We start from the raw sequence: 19,729 nt of genomic DNA, 5'->3' as shown, positions 1-19,729 counted from the left end.
CATCAGCTGGGATGGCTAGCGTGGACTGTGAGAAATCACTGAGCAAGCGTGGACACCGCTTACAAAATTCATTGGCTGCTATAACATTTCCACACGCTGCTGCTGTAAAACCAGACCTTGTGCTACGGTCTGCTGTACCTGTGACACCGCCCAGAGCAATTAAAAGGAAGTCTCAAGTATGACAGAACTAAATATTGGGACTAGTGAATTACATTCACCAGATGCCCACTGTTGCTTTGTAACCCAGAAGTAAACGACGTTGTTTGGATAAATACACCTTAGGGAAGACTCTGTGTTCCACTTGCAAGGAGGGTATTTTTGGAAGGTGCCATTAAAACACCACGATTGAGGAGACATGGCTGTAGTTCCCGACATTGCCAGGGACTTCCTGGGCAACACCCCAGGCAAGTATCTGGGCGCCTTTGCTTCATTAAAAAAGGGATATTTTCTATTTGTGTTGAAGATGGTGAGATAGATTTCATTATTGTTTCTTCTGAATATCTATTGTGGAAAGCATTTTATCTTAGACCACAGTTAAAAAGCATGCATATAAACAACTGACGTGCCTGCTAAACTTTTATGACTTTTGCTGCCATTTACCGTTCAGCATAAACTTCCTCATGAAAGCTTTAGTGAAGTAACTACAAAGGTTGGAAAATGTTCATACCATTCTTTCTCCATGTATAAATTTTAACTAATATGAGAACTTTTATAATGTCCAACCACAATGTTTCATGTCAGACAAATGTTTCTTAGTACTTGCAGTTCCCAAACTGTGCTAGAAATAATTGTTTTTCTCTCCTTTTTTCCCTGCCTCTTTCTCCTCCACCTCCACCCCCAATCTCTTCTATACCCAGTAGTCTCAGTCAAATCCAGGTTTATTCCTTTGTTTGACTTTACTGTCAAGAATTACACGAACTAGAGCACTGATAGGTAATACCATTGCTCTTGTTCTGGAGAGCTTAACAGTCAATTCTAAAAGCTTTTCCAGGTTGCTCTTCAATATCCAAATCACCAGCTATCAGTTTTCCAGTAAAATGGGGAAAAAACACTAAGAACTCACAGACTTCAGTAACATTTTTAAAAGTTTAATTACAGGAGACATCCTCATGTCATGGGAAAAACACCAAACCAGAACAACCAAAGAAACAAAACCCAAACAGAGGCAAACAAAAACAGCAGCACAGAAGATACACAATTTTCAAGGGCAACCTAGCCAAATCTGAACAGAATTATGGCAATTCTAGGCCCCTGAGAAAACCGAAGCATAACCAAAGAAACAAGATTCATCCAACAAAGAGATAATTAGTAACTGCCACATCTGAGAACACCAATAAAAGGTATACCAAATTTTAAGAATATTTGGGCTGAGCTATCCTTTGGGTAAAAGACACGACCAAGAGGTGAAAGAAAGAAACCAAGATTTTTCCAAGCAATATCACAATTAGTGCTTCTCTGCCTCCTTAAAATTTTTCTTAAATTAATCAGACCTAGCCAAACTCCACAAAGAAGGAGCCGTTAATTTCTTACACTAAGCATAAGTTTCCTGGGATAAAGAAGGCAAACTCAAGCTTAGCTAACAATGGATGAGATTGAACAACAACAGTCGCAACAAACATTTGCTCCTTTCCGTTTTCCTCTTCTCAGAAACAGGTTTGGTACTGGGTAACTAAATGGCGCGTATGGATAGTAACCAAACCACACTCGGAGAAAAAGAAATGAGACTTGCAGGGACATCCTGGTTGGACATATCTGAAAGCCAGCCTCAGTTTGCCACTGCCCTTCACAAAGCCTTCCTGTAAGTCCCACAGCACAATTCACAGACATTCATACATACGTACTTTTTCCTTCCTCGTGAGTTGGCCTTTGTGGAAGAAGGATGCCACTAAAATATTCTATAGAAAGTGAGGTGCTCAAAAGTAGCTTGCACAAAATAAAGGACTTCTTCCACCCAGAAGGGTAAAAAGCTGTCTCGTAAACTTACCTCTGAACTTTTTGGGTGGGTTGTTAAGATCACCTGCTTCTGGCTGTACAACACACCGATCATCCACAAGGCTGCAAAGAAACAAGAAATAAAGTGAGATTCTTTTCCTTTGCAACTGCTTATATCCTCGTTAGCAAAACCTAAGTGTTTATCTGCAATATTTAATCTGAGAGGCCACTTCAGCAAAAGACATTCCCCAAATGCCAAATCTTTCTAAGAAGCATGCAGCTAATTTTTACTGTTGCCCAGAGCTATGCTCCTGGATGGGTGGGACAATAAATAAGTCACTGCTCCTGTATGCTGCATCTTCTTTATGTCCCCTCCTTGAGGTGCAGACAGAACAGCCCATATTCTAGTCAGGTGAGAGACAGCCTTAAAACAATTATTGCCTCTTGGACAGATTTAAATAATGTTGCAATTGTGTTCATATTAAAGGACAGAGAACAGGAAAATATGACGGCTGCATAAATTGGACACCAATCCTATGACCCCCTCAAGTATCAAAAAAGGCAGAAACATCAACTGCCACAATGCAAACTGATTCCCACAAGACAGGAAGGCATAAATACACCCTCCTGCTTACCAGTCGTCAACACAAGCAAAGCCATGAGAGCAAACTAACCTCCTGTTTTACCAGAAAGGAAGTGAATCGGATAGTGAACCCAAAAGATTTCAATAGGAAATGCCTGGACAGAGCTTCTCCTGTGAATACACATTGGCAAAAGACCCTGTGGGTGAACTCAAAGCCCACAGAATAAATAAAGCATTTAAGATGCACTTGTCACCACTTCTCTGCCCTTAGCATGCTTTGTACCTACACGGAATTGCTCTTTTACCAAGCACTATTTCTAAATAGCAAAAAACGCAACTGTAACCAAATATCTTGCAGGTTCTGAATTGATCTTAAAATTACACAATTTGGCCCCTTAAAACCAATCTGTCAAAGAGGCTTTCTACACAAAAGTAGAAAGTAAAACTCCAAGGTCTTAAAGGGTAGAGATGTCCATTCTCATGCAGAATCAACTTGAGAAAGAGACTGAAACCTAGAATATGAGAGTTGTTCCTTGCAGAGGCTGGTTACATGCAGGGAGCATCTTGAGACAACAATTATGGAAAATTATGAAGTGCATAAAAATTAAGAGATCAGAGAGACTAAGTGGATCAACAGTTCTATGCATCTAAAATTTGCAAATGCAAACATTCACAGTAAGTTACTTTTTCCCCATGGATTTTCTCCCTGTTCAGTATTAAACAAACATGTATGTGCTCCAACAAGAATAATACTAATAATACCTGATCTCGCTGAAACACCTGCTTCTAGCAAACAAACGGCCAAAATTATTAAAAGCCAAATGGGTTATTCTGATAATCCCCCACACAGTTAAACTCAGTGCAAATGCTCTCTCTTATCCTGATATTAAATAGAAAGTAAGAGGAACTTCCCAAATTACTAAGAAAATAATTTTACAGGGTGCAAAGCCCAAAGGAGGCCAGCCCAAAGTACACCAGTAATCACAGTGATGACAGCACTGAGTTTGGGAAACAGCAAGAGCAAAGTCACAATTAAGCAACAGTCATGTCATACAAATACTAAATAGGAACACTCTTCAAAGAGAGTTACTTGGCTAAAATGACATTAGAATGTATAGTGGTATCTGCTTCTCAACCTTCATTAACCACATGAACAAGTCATTACACATTGTTATGACATAAGACTGTCAGAACTCCACATGGTATAGAGTACAATTACACCAAATCTTTCCTTTGCTTCTTTAATTTTCTCCAGGACAAAGACTAAATTAAATATGGGACAAAGCTAATTTGATTACGAAGGCTTATTAAGATGATAATGCATTTCATGTTTCACATAGCAATTGGGATTTCTGGCTTAAATTAGGCTCAGAAGATGTGCGGCCATTATATAATACAGTTACCTTAAAACACTGCAAATCAAATCAACAAGGATGCCTTTAATACTAAGGGATATTTAGACCTGCCATCAGAACATCTCATCAAGCCTAAAAAAAATGGATGTGCTTAGGGCCTGCAATGTCTGAAAGGACTACCCATGGTGAAAAATATCTGCTCAGCAATGCCATCAAAAGCCACAGCCACTGCATAATGTTCATCATGCACCGCATGGGATTAAACATAACATAACTTTCTATTTGTTCTGGAATTATCTGCTGCCAAACTTGCTTCAATACTAGGAATAAAAAAAAGCCAAATGTATCGTACCGCTCAGTTTGTTTTGCCAGTTTTCAGCAGATAGTATTTGGCCAGTTACAACACAGCTGATCGAATACTGCAGAGTGTGCATGTCATATTTGACGAGTACCTTTGGGAAATTTGTCAAATACATTTGCCAAATACTATTCAACCAACCCTACTTACTACATCCCTTGCTTTTATCATACCTTCTTTCCCTTCTGGCAGCATCCCATATTTTCTTCTCTTTCCTATAATAGATCATGGTGCATCTTCAGTGTCTGCTTCCTCTCTGCCCCCTTATTTTCCAGATTCCTAATAGCTAGAGGACTAAACCTACAAGTTAGTTTGGAGTCACTGATGAGATTTCAGCCCACTGTTTCCTGCTGAAAGACTTACCAGGATGCTGTCTTTGTACCCTGCTTGGGAGATCCATTTATCAGATGCATCTGGACAGTAGGCATCAAAAAATTTGCTGTCACTGTACCCACCCTGAGGCCCTTACGGCTACTGGAAATGAGAAAGAGCACGTTGTGTGTATGCCCACTCACCACATCATCAAGCTTCCTGGTTGCTTCTTTGCTATTCATTCAGTATTGAAGTACCAGAGCAATATGCCACGCTATTTCCCTCCCCCTAATTTCCCACTGGTTTGAAACGAGGTGGCAGATGTGCTCTTTTAGCTTCTCATCCAGCCCCCTGGAAGGTCTTCGAACTCAGTACGTGGCTCCACTGCCAGCTTCTGATGTTATGAGAGATTTCTCCTAAGCAGCAGTTGAGCAGAATAAAACATACCCTGTCCCTTCTGTCAGGGCTGCATTTCAGTTCTGTGCTTTCTCTGCAAAGTCTTCCTCGCCCTACGTGAAGGGCTACTTTTTGTTTAACAAAGTGGCATTCACTTCTTACTGCCTGAAAGGTTCTCTCCTACAGAGCACCTAGCCTGATGTGGTTGCAGAAGGAAACACAAAGGAGCTCTGCGAGGCAGCACGCCAGGGACAGGAGCTGGCAGGGCACGGCTCCCACTGCAGCTCTGGGGGTGCTGGCCATCGGCAAGCTGCAGATTCAAAGTGTTCTCTTTTGACTGAAAAAGTACAATTTTGTTTGTATGAGAAACCTCAAATACTGCAAGACAAGACAGAACTAGCCACAGTGGTAAGTTAGTGGTTTATGAATGGTTTGGCTCAAGTTTTTTTTTTTTTTTTTTTTTTTTTTTTAAACCACCTACTTACATCGCTATCTTTTTTTTTTTCCCCCCAATCAGCAGATTGCACTGAGGCCTATTCATTCCTGGCTAGGGGCGGGGTGGGCAGGAGGGAACAGGACAGGACACACGGATGGACACGGGACAGACAACATGAAAATCATTTTCTTGTATTCATTCCCTCTCCCCACAGCTTGACCACGGCAAGCTGCTTCTTCCTCCCCACCAACTACATTGAAACCACACCACATTCATTGATATGCTCTCTATCTTCCCAAAAATCTAACTTACAATATTAATTTCAGGCCATTTTTAAATTTAGGGCCAGATCTGTACAGAAAGCTTTGTTTTACCCAGTAGTTCCTGGGAGTCAGGCTCGAGATAGCTAATTGAGCTCTGGCAGCCCTTCTTCCGGATGTTTCGGTACAAGAGAACAGCTGTCCTTACCCCAAAGTGCTAATAAATCCATTTGTTGAGCCCTCTGCATAGAGAGAACAAATATCTCCAATATGAAGGAAGCTCGACATCTTGTCAGTCATCTCCGGCTTAGTGCCCCTAGAAAAATAAAGCAAAACATTATTTATTAGGCAGAAGGATTTCTCCATGCAAGCTACTGGAGGTTACAACAACAGCACCCTTCGTGTTTGTTTGCAAAACTCAACAAGTTCTTGTCCTGCAATTTCAGGTATCGAGGAAAACACGGCATGGCAAAATGCTTGCTTAGAAAAACAAACTAACGAAAAACAACAAGCTCCCGGCATCCTGCTCAGTGTGGGATTGTTTCACTGGAGCCATATTCATCCCCACAGATGTTTGCAGAATCTCACACCAGGCGTGCTGGCCTCCTTCATCCCATCTGAGAGGGGAGGAGGGAAGAGGAGTGCCTTAAATTAAGGCGCATTATTTGTACCATCTAAATTACAACACTTTTCTCTGCCTAAACACTTCTGCCAGAATCAAAGGTAGGTATGAGCACATTTAAAGGTCCCCCTCTGTGCGGAAATAGCTCTCCCAGGAATTGACATGTAGAATACTGACACGACTTGGAATAGCTTCCATCAGCTATGTGAGCGCCGGGGTGAGCCACCCGCTCCGAGCTGCTGTCTCAAAGCTGGCATTACACGAAGACCCACTGAATATGCCTGACAACAGATTTTGCATGTAAAAAGGTAAGGATTAAGATTCTTCAGAGACGAGTGCTTTAAATGATGCATCAAGAAGCCAAATCCCTGTGAAATGAGGAATACTTCAATCCCATTTAAAAAAAAAAAAAAAGGCCTAAATGTAACGTAGAAGGGACAGCCACTTAGTGCTGTCAGCTTCTACAGTATTAAGAGCTACCATTATTTTCTTTAAAGCCCCAAATCCTGGACTGACTGATACAAGACCTATCTGTCATTTAAACAAATATAGACAAGCAAGTTTCTATCTGTCACAGCAACAAAGAAAGAGACAAACAACAGGAGCCCTGATAAAAAGAATCCCAACCAAACAGATTTTCAAAGACGTCTTTCTAAAAGCCATTTACTGGTTTCTTGGAGATCCTCCTAAGCCGTGGTTTTTGATCACCAACTTCAAAACGCTGGAATAGCTTTCTGTGCAGGAGGTTTCAAACAGCAGGCAGTAACGTGGCTGCTCCAAGCTGCTCCTTCCCGCAGGCTGGTGACACGCTCCAAAAGGCAACCTTGCCCAGGATCAGACACTTGCATTTACAGGAAAATAATTGAAAACATTTTCACCCTGACATCTAGCACGACACACCAAAATCAACTTTAAATGGTCTTTCACTGGGAGAATTAAGCAGCAGGAAATTATGTTCATTATAGCACACAGCCCTGACATTGTACGTGGGACAAATTTTCCCTTTCATTGAACATTATCTTGTTTACCAAAAATGTAAGGATCGAGTTTATTAAGTAAGGCTGGAGATCAACAAGGACAGATTCTTGGAGATTTAAAAGTTAATGTTGGTAACACCCTGCAGGTATCGCAGCGTGGGCAAAAGCCAAGGCCAAGCTGCTCTCCTGTAAAGCTGCAAACAGCTCCCTCTCCTCCCTGCCTCCAAGTACTGGTGGCAGTCATCACACAGCGATTACTAAATCAAAGCACATTACAGACGTTCTCATGCCTGCATGTCACTGTGTCACTTGCACAATTAAAATCAAGTTCAGAAGAAAAAGCAGAAGATAGCAGGCCACATTCATATGCAGGGGGAGAAGTCTCAGTTCCTCCGGAACCCTATCTGTGTGCCCACAGAAGCAAGGAACATGGCTTCAGGTCGCTTGCTTAGTGCCAAGTCCTTCAGCCGCTGCGTACCTTACATAGTCCATTTCCTTTCCCTCTTGGTAAGGGGACAGAAAAACAGCACTACCTATTTTAAGATATATGCCAGAAAACACACAGAAATATGCAGAGCAACTGAATTAGCATCACCAGAAATACAGCTCTCCTCATTTCCTGACTTGGAGGTTAATGACAAACTTTACGTATGAAGTTTTCAGGCCCTCCAAGTTAAAAATGCCTTAAATTCATACAGCCCAAAGCAAAGAGCAACTAAATCCAGAAGGAACGTAGATACTTCTGGTGAAGACCAAGTCTACTCTGGCACTCATTTTTGATGCTTTGGAATTCCGGGGCTGCAGAGCACTGAGGTATTACTACGCGCACAAGGTATTTCTGATCCTAAACTCTCCCATTCTACCATTACACATACAGTATCCCTTTTATGGGGAACTACTTTACTGGACTACATCATTTGCCTTTAGAAGAGGCAGATGTTCACCACAGCTGTTCCCAAGAGAATGTGGAGGTCAAAATTATTGACTTCCATTACAGAAGAGAAGATTTTTTTCTTGGCAAAAAGACTGATATCCCAGGCCACTGATCAAGACCAGGCCTAAGGATGGGCAATCCAATTTCTACATCATACAAATTACTTTCCACAGTGTAGCCTCTTTTAACATTATTTTCTTTACCTAGGAAGCTCCAGACATACAATGTATTGTGCATGATGATAGCTTAACATCTAAAATAAGCAGTTCTGCAATTTATTGACATTTCCAGTCATATCATGGTCAGCAACGGTCAGTATCCGGCTGCCAGGAGGGCTGTCCTAACACTTGCCCATGCTCCAAAAGGACACGACAAACACTGTGTCTATCACGTACTTTAATAACTGAATACCCGAAGCCAGTCCACTTGACATTTGGCTTTAAAGACACCGTTCCTGAGGTTGGCCTGTGCTCAGGAACATGCTGCCCCTGCAGATGGAGTGAGGGACTCGACGGCCCAACAGGCCTCACAACTCAGAAGGTTTACAAGTGAAGAGAATAATTTCTAAACCAGTCTTGCTTAGTTCATAGCGGCTTTCCTCATCTCCTCACAAGAGGCTTGGGACACCTAATACAATTTGTCTGCTGATTAACCAATTCTTTGCATTAAACCCTTCAAATGATCAGCTACCACGGATTATTTCCCTCATTTGACTAGGAAAGTTGAGCCACTGAAGATCACAGAAGATAACCAGAGAATTATTTAGGTTGGAAAAGACCTCTGAGATCATCAAGTCCAACCGTTAGCCTTGACCTGCCAACCCTGGCACATTTATCCCATGCCCACAGCACAGGTGGGCTTGAGAGAGCAGGTTCCCTCCTGGGCACCCGGACCAAAATCGTCCCGCAGGTCTCCTCATACACGAGGGCAAGCAGGCTCCCTCCTGGGCACCAGGACCCAAATTGTCCCGCAGGTCTCCTCGTCCAGGAAGGGGCGCTGCCGTGGCAGGTGAACGCGCGAGATGGCTACCAGAAATCCCCTGGAAGCCCAGGGAAGGAGGACTCTTACGCACACAATCAGTAGCTGGCTTGCACAGCTAAAAGCATAATCTCTCTGCTCAAAAAACAATTGTGCTCAGGAGATAAATACGGCCATTACTCTGCAATTTATTTATTTTAGATATGCCTGTGCCAAGAGCAATTGATTACTACTGAAGCAGAGGACGGGGAGGACCTGACGGAAGGCGTGCAGTCGTCGCAGCGCACAGCCCGAGCTGTGACGCTGTTCTTGCATCCTCACGAGAGGAGCTCTGCAGGAAACCCCCCACGTTCCTGCTGCACCACGGCCGGCCATGCTGGAGCGGTTGTACTCTCCCTCTTCAACGCTGGGGGAAACAAGATCCTTTCCAGGTAGAAGTACTTGAAAAAACTGAAGATAAGGAAACAATAGCAGCACGGCAATACTAGCACACAAGCAGAGTCAGGGTTCTCCAAACAAGTACTCAAGGTTTACCTCAGGGGGCAGCAATGCTGACAGCAGCAACATGCGTTCTTAAAAGAAACAATGATTCTTCAGCTAAGTGGGAAAAGAACAAATTTTGACAAACTTACCGATTTTTAAGATGAGAAAGGAAACATGAACTAAGAGTAGACCATTACATGGAGAAGCTGACTGTATTTATCCATACGCATAAAAAAGACCTGAAAGATTAACACTTTCTGTGATGTTTTTTAAGCCTTGACAGCTTGAATTCTTTTGATTACGTTGGTGATTACTTCATCACGTATATTAGCTATATAAATGTTAGCACATCTTTAAATGTGCTTTATATACAGTTTATGTGCACAGGAAAATTAAGTCTCTGTTTAAGGAAATACCCCAAATAATAACTATGGAAACCTGATGAATTTCATGAGGACTGCAAAGTACTTCTCTAGAAGTCATTTTGCCTATCTGTAGCTTTGCTGTATGGGCCTGGATCTGAAAATGCATAGCTAAATCCAGGCAGCGAATTAAAGCAAAGCAAACTGTCCGCTCCCTCAGGAGTTTTAGCGCTTGCCTTTCCCCTACTGCTCTGTGCTGCCTCGGTGCACACAAATCTGCATCACAAGACCTCAAGTCTGGTCTTCTGACTGAACAGGACTGCAATAATTACAGGTTCATTTCTGATCGTTTTCTTACTTATAGATTATCTTGTGCATAGCCGCAAAACAAGCTGCACTGCAAACAGCAAAAGCTCATGAGGAGAGCCAATCTGAAATGGAAAACAAGCACTTGGAAAGGGTTCCTACTACAAAGCCCTTCTCCACAAGCACCTTGCATTCCTGTCCCAACCAAAGTCCTGAGCCTCCCTCACTAACATCCCCACTGGCTTTCAGGAAGATTGAAAGGACTCAACCACACTTCAGGGCACAAGCAGATCATGTGCTTAGCCTCAGGACCTTGAGCAAGCCAGTAAAAGTTTGACAGTCACTAAAATTCACCTCAGAGGCTTCAACCCATTTTCTCATGAAAACACATTTTGTAGCGGTAGTTAAAGCAGAATTAACAGTGAAAATGCTTAGAAATCAAACTGACTGTTAAATATCACATACCTTAATGAGACATCTGCTTTTCGAAGATCACAGAATAGGAAATGCAACTGCTTGGTAAACATATCACACTAATTCCTCCCATCACTCATCTAGATCTTGATGCTCAGTTAGAAAAAACAGGCTTCAGAGCAACGCTGAAAGTTTGCTTTCCTTGAATAACAGAGTCAAGGCCCCCTTTTGAAGTTCCTCCTTACGGGAACTGTTTGTAACCAGATTTTTGCAATATGCTATTCCTCATCTCAAGCAATTTAACACTGAAAGGCTTTTCAAAGAATTTGAAGCTATTTTGCTGATATCTTGTCCCACATGTCTGCTTTGTGTGGGATTTTAATACTTTAACCTATGACTGCAAATCCTATTTGTAAAATAAATGAGACCAAATAAGTCTTATCACTGATGTCTTGATTTCCAGCAACTGGGAGACGAATAACTTAATCTTTTTAAGATCATTCTAACGATGTTTATTTAGAGCAAGAAAGCTCCTTGCTGTGCCCTGTAGTCCCACGATGTACTCAGTTCTCTATTATCATATTTTCACTGTGGTTTATTGCTCAATTAAATGGAGACAGTCAATTTTATATTTTATATGTACCGTTCCAGAAACTGGGGCAACACTTTATCCAAGTCTTTTTCACTATTTAGATTGTTTAGGCAAGAATCGAATCTCAAACTGTGCTTAACTGCTTAGACTTTGTTCCTGCAGACAGGAAGCTTCGCAGCAAAAGATTAATTCTGGATTGGTTTTTAACAGAAAAGAGATCAGATTTTTAAGAGTAGGGACAACAAAAAGCAAACAAAGGGCTGCTTAATGGCATAAGCTATTGCCGTGCTTATAAAGAAGCATCCATAAATTAGCAGATACCACTAACCATACTAGAAGACTTCACCAACAAGGAACCCAGAAGATCACGTACGTCAAACTGTTTGAACTGAGTAGAACTGGGTCCATAATATTCTTGAATTAGGCCAAGCAGGCTATCCTCTTTAAAATGCACCCTAACTCACGAAACTTAATTTAAAGTCAGGTACTTCAACACATCTGTAAATCAAAATTTTACAACAAGATGTGATCAAAAATTTGGCCCTTTAGTCTTGATCCAGTGTACCACTCAGTAAACACTTTTCTAATGATTTCCATGTGTTTTGGACAGTCCGCCCTCCCCCAGTATCTGGTATCTGTTTTTACAGGTGCAGCTATCTTCATGAAAACTGAAAAAAAAAAAGTGATGTTTTCCATCCTTATTTCAATAAAAAAGAAAGAAGGTTTCTTCCCTGAGGGCTGTGAGAAAGATTCATACGAATTCCATTAAAACAGCCCAAGCAAGGAGGAAGTGCCCCATTTAAAAGATCATCTAGTGAATAATCGCTCTTCTGGGGCTGCAGGATGAAGCACTGCCATTTTCAAAGCTTCTGACTTAGCAAATCTAAAAGGAGCGATTTGTGCACGCGCACACCGCTACGGGAAGACAAATCCCAGGGATTTGGGGCAGCGGAGCGCAGGCAGCAGGCACCTGGCGGCTGGGACAGGTGCCCTGCACTGCACAGACCAGCCCAGGAGCATTCAACTCCTCAGCTAAGTGCTACGTGAACAGCAGAGAGAAGTTCTGCGTTTCCTAAACGCCGGGGCTGTTTGCCTTGTGGAGTACAACAACGGCAGAGGGAACGTCCTGCCACACCGCCTCGAGCGTCGGCATCCTCGCACTGCTCGCCCTCGCACGCTTTTGGGGGGAACCGCTCAGGAATCGCGTTCGGTTTCAACAGGGCTCTGCACCGTTACTTTTATGCGCATGTAGCTACATTTTAGAGATAACACATTTGAAAAAAAAAATCAGCATGGTGTGTTTATCTACCACATGATCTTGTTTTCCATTTAACTGCAACCTTTCATGTCCAGCAGCCTGCTATCTGCAGGCAGATTTTCCTCCGATGAACCGTTAGATTAAAGAGGAGAAATGCACCTTCTCAGAGAAATTACTTTCCTCCCACCGCTGGTAATGCAGCAGGTTTTTCTACAGCGCGCAGTCTGAACAGTCGGGGGGGATGTGAGAGGCGGGGAGGAGGAAGCAGCTCCACGCTGTGACTTTCCCAAGGACACGCAGCAGGTCAGCCTCAGCGCCTAGATTTGAATCCAGGTCTCCCAAATCCCCATCCACCAGCCCACTCCGCCTCTCTTCTCCCTGGAGGAAACTTGGTCTCACTGCACATCTAATCAAGCATACGTTTCCCCCTATTCTTGAAGAAAGTTGGAAGAGACAAGTGAATTCGTTCAGCAAGATGACAGCCAAGTTAATTATGTTCTATTCACACTATTTGCCACTGCACAGATGAAGAATTTATTTAGTTACCATACTAATGACAAAGTTACTCAGAAATTACTATTTAATAGGTGCAAGGAAACTCATTTTAAGAAAAAAGTAGAAACAGATGAAGTAACTCCTCTTGCCACCTTAAACCTACAAAAATCCTCCACACAAGTAAGCAAATGTACGTGGCATCGCTTCTCAGAAAGAGCACCTCTTTTTTGGTTGTGCAGTGCAACCAGGCGGGCTAACAGCCCTACCGTACTCAGAAAATTCACATCAAGCACCCGTAACAATGCGCCAGATAGAAGTTACGCTGCGACAGGGATATCTCATATAGCAGCCATCAGGCTGCTGTAAGAAACGCAGCTGACAGATCCTATTGACAAGCACCTGCCAAAAGCTGAAAAAAGAACATCTATTAGAGACGTGCTGTCAGGGAAGCAAATCATTTCTAAAGTTTCAAACCAAATATGACCTGACAGCATCTTTTTAATTCCATTAAAAGTAAGCAGCGCTTACTGAAGTTGATACTTACTGAAGTTCATACTTACTGCCTCTAACCCTGAAGAGAGAAAGCAGCTTAGACGTCAGCCTCTGGAGGAGGCCCTACAAGCATGCACAGCGTTTTCCAGAATATTTCTATTAGAAGGAGAGAGTAGGAACGTGCCAAAAGAACCACGGCAACCAGTGTCATGAGGAAGAGAGCAAGCTTGGTTTATAGTATCTCCTAGTTTGGCCAGGGTACGTTTGGCCCAGAAGGGTGTACAGAACAGCCCCTCTTCATTTCACATGGCCACGTAGCCACAAGACTTGGCCACAGAAGGAGCTAACTCCTCAGCTCCGCTCCTTTCCTCACAAGGTGCAGACTTTCTAGCAAATGCAATACGCCCTAAATGCGCCCAGGGATTTTCCTTCTGCCTGCCTGCCCCACGAGCCTTCATCCGCCCGCGTCTGTTCATCTCCCTGTAACCCTGCCTGCCCAACACTTTCGCCCTTCCACGTGCTACGCTTCCCATTTCCTCCTTTGCCAATACCGCACCTGGGCGGGGGCTCCCTGGCCTCCATGGCGGCACTGGAGTCCTCGTCCACGGCTGGGCCCTGCAGGATGGCTGCTGGCAGCTTCGGGTCCCCACAGGCAGGAGTATCGATGCTCTTCTCCCGCCGGCAGGTCTCTCCTGCTGAAGGCTCGCAAGTCTTCCCGCGTCTCCCGGTGGCAGCAGCCCTTCCCAAAGGTGAGCCCACTGCTCTTCCCTCCTGGATACCTCAGCAGGCATCCGGGACTGCAGAGAAAACCCTAAATGCCCGTGACGAGCAGCCCACGAGGAGGAGCCACCGCCAGCACGTGACCAGCACGTGGGGAGAACCACTGGTGGCCAGCAGACCTACTTTGCGCCCTCCTGATCTAAAAAACCCTTCGGTTGGGCTCCTTCGCAGATGAAGGCTCCGTTTCTCAGGCTGACTTGTACATGCTGAGCTCCCCGCAGTAATTTTCTAGAAGGCAAGCACAAGTCGTCCTTCTGAAGGAAAGGTTCAGGCCACTGTATCACCTTATCGCATGAGGAGCATTAGCAAGAGAATCTACTTAACCCTTACAGATGGAAGAGTGGCCAAGGACTGATGAGTTACTTTAATCATAAGATAGATCAGTTTTCAATTAATCCTTCAGACCAAGCATCATTAGCAAACAGTCAGGCATCTGCCTTTGTGCCCACATGTCCCAGGGAGGGATTCAGATAGGACATATCTTGACATCACAGAGTTATGATTAAAGCTTTTCTTCAGAACTTCTTGGCAGATTTCTGAATTTCTGAAGAAGTGAAGAGGGTTTGCCATGGTGCAAAACAAATGTTTGTAAAACTTTCATACTCAACTGCTATTAAGCAATTCCCAGAAATTAAAAAAAAAAGCCACAATCTTTTGGCAGTAGCCATTTTTTTTTTTGGCTTACTGTGATGAGATAGATTTCTTACATGTATGTGCACTGAGATTACTGTCTTATGACATCTTGCACATGGTGGGGACGAGGAGAGAATGAACTGTTTATGTACACATCGTTACATCTGGATTCAGTATCCAGGCCTCCTTCCCTATAACTAAAGTATCAGATTACTCCAAAAGCAGAAATGTTATCTAACATTCTAATCCCGATTTTTTTTTTTCATCTGGCACTCAGTTTTCTCAGAGCTGTTTACCGTCCTTTGATAATCTGCTCAGCAGAGCGATCGGGGAGGTAGGAGCACTAAGCTGGCTGCAGCGCTCCTCACATTAGCATTCTGGCAGATGAGGATGGAGTTACATCACTGCAAGCTGTAAATCAGCAAAATAACACATGCTTCCACGCATATTTCTAATGCGTTTGTCTCTCTAGAGGGTTAACTTCCCCAGATCTGTAGTTCTTACTCTCAAAAAAACACTGTTAGGAAGGGGAAAAAAAAGTTCTGATGCAAGTTTTGATAGGCTTAACCAAAACCACAACTATGAAAATGAAACTTTTCTGAGTTCAGAATCCAGAGCTGAATTTTGCATCCTCACTCCACTTTGGAATTATGGTTCCTGTAGTTTATTTTATCTTAAGTTTTCTCCCCCCCAAAAAAGAATGCGCTCCTACAGAACCCAACTGCGCTGAAGACCTGGAAAAGTAGTTTCTCAACAGGTACAGAGCACACAAGAACTGCAGACACTTTGCGTGGCTGCCTCTGCCAGCCCAGTGCAGAGCTGCAGCCCCCTGGAAGCCAGCTCTGTCTCCATCCCCAGCTACTGCGCTTCCGTGCCAAGATGGAGAGCCAGGCAACAACGGCGGTGGTGCTTTTGTGGCGTCTGCTGGGAACAGAAGTCAGAAAGGAATATCGGGCCGGATCAAAGCTCGAGCTGCTTGGCACCCTGCCTCCCGCAGCAGCCACTGGGAGATGCCCGACGAAGAACACAGGAATCATTCTGAGTAACCGTGGACGTGGATAGGATCTGCCTTGCAGCTTGCAGATACGTCTGCTGGCTTTTCAAGCCTTCTGCTTTACGGGTCAGTCAGCACTGTGTGCTCAGGCTGCAGTGCAGGGGACTACACGGCTACTGCTCGAAGGTTTTTAACTCCTCTTTGGTACTACTACACAACAGCAAGCAGAAAAACGGCTCCAGGCTCCTGAAGCAGTACCTACCAGTGAAGGTGCCACCTCAGCAGCAGAAGAAACGAATTTGGAGCATTCCATAAGGAAGCTTTTTATGAAACCAGATTAATACCACAGTCACATCGTGACAGAAATGTTACATTTACATAACTTTCTACCAGCACGCCGTCTTCCAGCTCTAAGCCCCTCTGGTCCCTGTAAGCTGCTTTGGTGAAGCTGCCTTCCCTCACACTCACCCACGGGCGAGCAAGCAGCCAGTCTACCAGCTACTACAGAGCCACTACCCTCATCCCACCTCCCACGGGATTCCGAGATTCCTCCCGTCTTCCAGCACAATCCTACAACTACAACTCTCATGTTTATGGCGTGACGCCGCCGCAGGCTCCCGGCATGCTCTGTAACTTGTCGCGTCGCACGGCCCTGAGGAGCAGGCCCCACGCTGACACCAACAAAGCCGCCCGGGGGGCTGCACCGACTCACCACTGCTCCGTCCCGGGGACAGCACGAGGCGAGGGCTCCACAGACCTGGGTCCTGCTCGGAGCCTGCTGAAAAAAGTTTGGCTTCGATATCGCCCATCTCAGCCAGGTACCAGCAGACACCAGCACTGGAAGGAGCTCCTGCTTCCAGAACAGGCCTCAGGACCTCACCGGCTGGTATTGAGGCAGAAACCAGACCGTTACTGCTCCTCTCACACACATGTACGACGTGGGAAATGCCACAATCTTACTTGCACGTTTCACCCAAAGTCTGCCACTCTGGCGGGCAACTGGCTGTCTCCCCACACTGCCACGTCCTGACATCGATCCAGCACCACCTCTACAGCAAGGGTGAGCCCAAGACCTGGTGTCACACCGTTTGCAAGGCTCGCTCTAGACTGCGATGGCACTTGTGGAGAGCCAGGACCTCAGGTTCCCTTTCGTCACTTGGACTTAATTCTTCAGGGTTCTGGTGTATCCCACACACCGATTTGTTGGGGTGATGCGAGAGGATGGACAGTGCCATAAGGCCCCATTAACCTCTCATTTCTAACAGGAACCACAACTGTTGCTGACACCCCGCTGCATCCCGCCTGTCAGTCCCTCGGGGCTCTGAGGGCTCCAACAAGTGCCGCCAAGCAGGGCATCGCCAAGCCCTCTCCCTCTTCACCGCTCTCCACCAGGGCCTTCCCCACGCTCCAGCCCTGCTGCTCGTGACCAGCAATTCTTTGAAAAATACGCTATTTCCCACAGCTAGGCTCCACCCCACGGTTGCAGAGGCAAACCAAAGTCACTCTTGCTGTTTGTTTACTTCCTAATTTATGAACCTCTGTAGGAGGAAGCCGGATTGCTCCCTACTTGCAGCCTTCACGACCTCTACAAAGCAAGCAGGTGGAGGGCAGCGGAACTCGTCTAAGCAAACACTGCCACTGGGGGTGAAACGAGCTATTTTAGCAGGAAAAAATCATTACTGGCGAACAGAAGACGTCCTGAGGAACATGTTAAAAGTAACGAATTCAGTGAGGAGTTTACCGACAGCACCCCATAACAGCACTGCTTTGAACCCCCTGGGGCTGCTGTCAGACCCCACGCTGGCTCCTCTGCTGTCCGCACGCACCGGCCGCTGCCTCGCGCCGCTGGCTGCACGGCTGCCACCTTCCACGTGTGCAGCCCAACGCGGCTCGGTGCCACCTGCCGTGCTGGGACGTGGGGCTCCTTGCGGCCCCGTGGCTACCGGGGGGGTGCCTGCGTGCAGCCCCCAGCCCCGTGCCGCCACCACCCCCACGGCCCAGCAGCAGGAGCCGCGGGTGCCCGCTGCCCGAGGGGGCGGGCTGACGGGGGGGGCTTCCAAATAAAGCCCAGAACGGAGCAACCCAGCGCCTGGCAGCGGAGCGGCTGGAGGGAGCGGGGGGGATGGATGGGGGCTTCGCCCCGCGCCCCCCCGCAAGGGGGTGCCGTGCAGGGGGCCCCCCATGCGGCCGGGCCGCGGAGACCCCCGGACAACTCTGGGGTCCCGGGGCGGCTCCGGGGGTGCGGGCGGAGCAGGGGCCGTCGCTGGGGGACCCCCGAGCCCGGAGCGGCCGCGCTCCCCCCCCGCCGCCCCCCGCTCAGCCCCGGGAGTCCCCCCAGGGCCTCCCCCCGGCTCTTGCCGAGCCCCCCGCCCCGGCCCTACCTGGCTCCGGCTGGGGCGGGCTAGCGGCGGCGCGGCAGCCCCATGCCGGCGGCGCTGCCCGGTGCCGTTGGGACGGAGGCTGCGCCCCGCTGCCGCCGCTCAGCGGCCCGTCCGCATGGTTACTGCGCGCCGGGGCGCGCCGCCCGGCCCTATATAGCGGCCCGGGGAGCTGCTGGGAAGCGTAGTCCCGGCCTCCGGCCGACGCCGGCAGCGGGCGGAGAGCGGGGAGCCCGCGGGACTACAGCGCCCGGCGTGCCCCGGGGGCCGGGGGCGGGCGGCGGGGCCGCCGCGCCTCTGAGGGCTGGGCCGGGAGCGAGGGCGGCCCGCGGCGCTGCCCGGTCCCGCCGGGGTGGCTTCGGGCCCCGCCTGCTCGCCGTTCGCCCCCCCCGGCCCCGCAGCGGGCTGCTGAGGGCGAGCGAGGCCGCGCGGGTCCCCGGGCTGACCCGGCGCCGCCCGCCCGCCTCCCTTCCCCGTGAGGGGCTCGGGAGGAGCCGCAGGGGCGGCCGTCGGGCAGCGCCGCGCCACGGCCGGGTCCCCAGCCCAGAGCTTCAGCGAAGGTCGCGGCGGGCTCGGTTCTGCCGTGTCCTTCCCCCGCTGCTGCTGGGCGCCGTCCCTCCTGGGGAGCCGGGCAGAGCAGCGGCGCCTAGCGCTGTCCGTAACCCTCGTGAACTCTCGTGTAATCAACCCCCAGATGAGCTCCGGAGGCTGAGGGAAGCGGCTGCCGGCAGCGCCTGCTGCGCTCGGGCACGGCGCTCCTCGGGGCAGCGGCGGCAGCACGGCCACCAGGGCCGAGGCGAGGAGCTCTGCCCGCTGGGCAGCGCCTTGCAGGCTGCACGCCAAGCCAGCCGTGTTTGGGGGCATTGCCCACAGAGGATGGCAGCTGCACCCGGCCTGGCAGCGTGAAGATGGGGCGCACAGGAGAAGCGGAGGAGACCCGGGGACGTTCTGCTCTATCCCGGTCTGCAAATCACCATTTTGTTGTCCGATGAGTTGCATACACCCCCGTGCTTCTCCTCTCCGTGCTTCTCCTGCGGCGGTCACGTCGTTTGTCTTCTGCTTCTTTGGCAGCCTCTCTGGAACACAGAGTATCAGAGGCAACAATTTCTCTCGTGGACTACCTTTGCTGGGTCAGTTCTCCACTGGCTGCGGAGGTTGTGCCGGTGAAGGCCCTCCAGCCAAAACCACTGATCAAGTAGTGCAAAGAACGTGCTAGATTTGAAGGAAAGATAATTATGGATAAGTCTCCCATTTCTATAATATTTTAATAACAGTCAAATCAGTGTCTTAATTCTGAAGCACAGCATACTCAGTACCAGGAAAGAGAATAATTAAACTCTGTGTGGAAGAGGTTTCCTGCCTGTGAAGAAATGACTTAGCAGCACAGACGTGGTCGATA

The 19,729-nt window shown here is 47.3% G+C and overlaps 1 protein-coding gene across 7 annotated transcripts in view; it reads right to left on the bottom strand.

Annotated features, from left to right (window-relative positions):
- ITPR1 (inositol 1,4,5-trisphosphate receptor type 1) overlaps nt 1-18,456 on the bottom strand; it is a 169,406-nt gene extending 150,950 nt beyond the window's left edge. For 4 of the 7 annotated variants that reach the window (XM_040569062.1, XM_040569063.1, XM_040569064.1 and 1 more), the window contains exons 1-3: nt 18,334-18,456; nt 5,841-5,948; nt 1,985-2,055 (exon numbers count right to left, since the gene is read on the bottom strand). In XM_040569062.1, coding sequence (XP_040424996.1) covers nt 1,985-2,055; nt 5,841-5,932 — 163 coding nt within the window. In that variant the 5' untranslated portion in view covers nt 5,933-5,948; nt 18,334-18,456. Of the gene's footprint in view, nt 1-1,984; nt 2,056-4,591; nt 4,863-5,840; nt 5,949-18,333 lie in introns of those variants that run through there. The other 3 variants (XM_040569059.1, XM_040569061.1, XM_040569060.1) reach the window with 3 other exon arrangements.
- Between the last annotated feature and the right edge of the window lie 1,273 nt (nt 18,457-19,729).

The sequence above is a fragment of the Cygnus olor genome, chromosome 10, assembly GCF_009769625.2.
Source record: "Cygnus olor isolate bCygOlo1 chromosome 10, bCygOlo1.pri.v2, whole genome shotgun sequence".
Taxonomy (NCBI): domain Eukaryota; kingdom Metazoa; phylum Chordata; class Aves; order Anseriformes; family Anatidae; genus Cygnus; species Cygnus olor.
The sequence above is the reverse complement of the archived record's forward strand: the minus strand, read 5'-3'. Positions and strand labels throughout refer to the sequence as shown.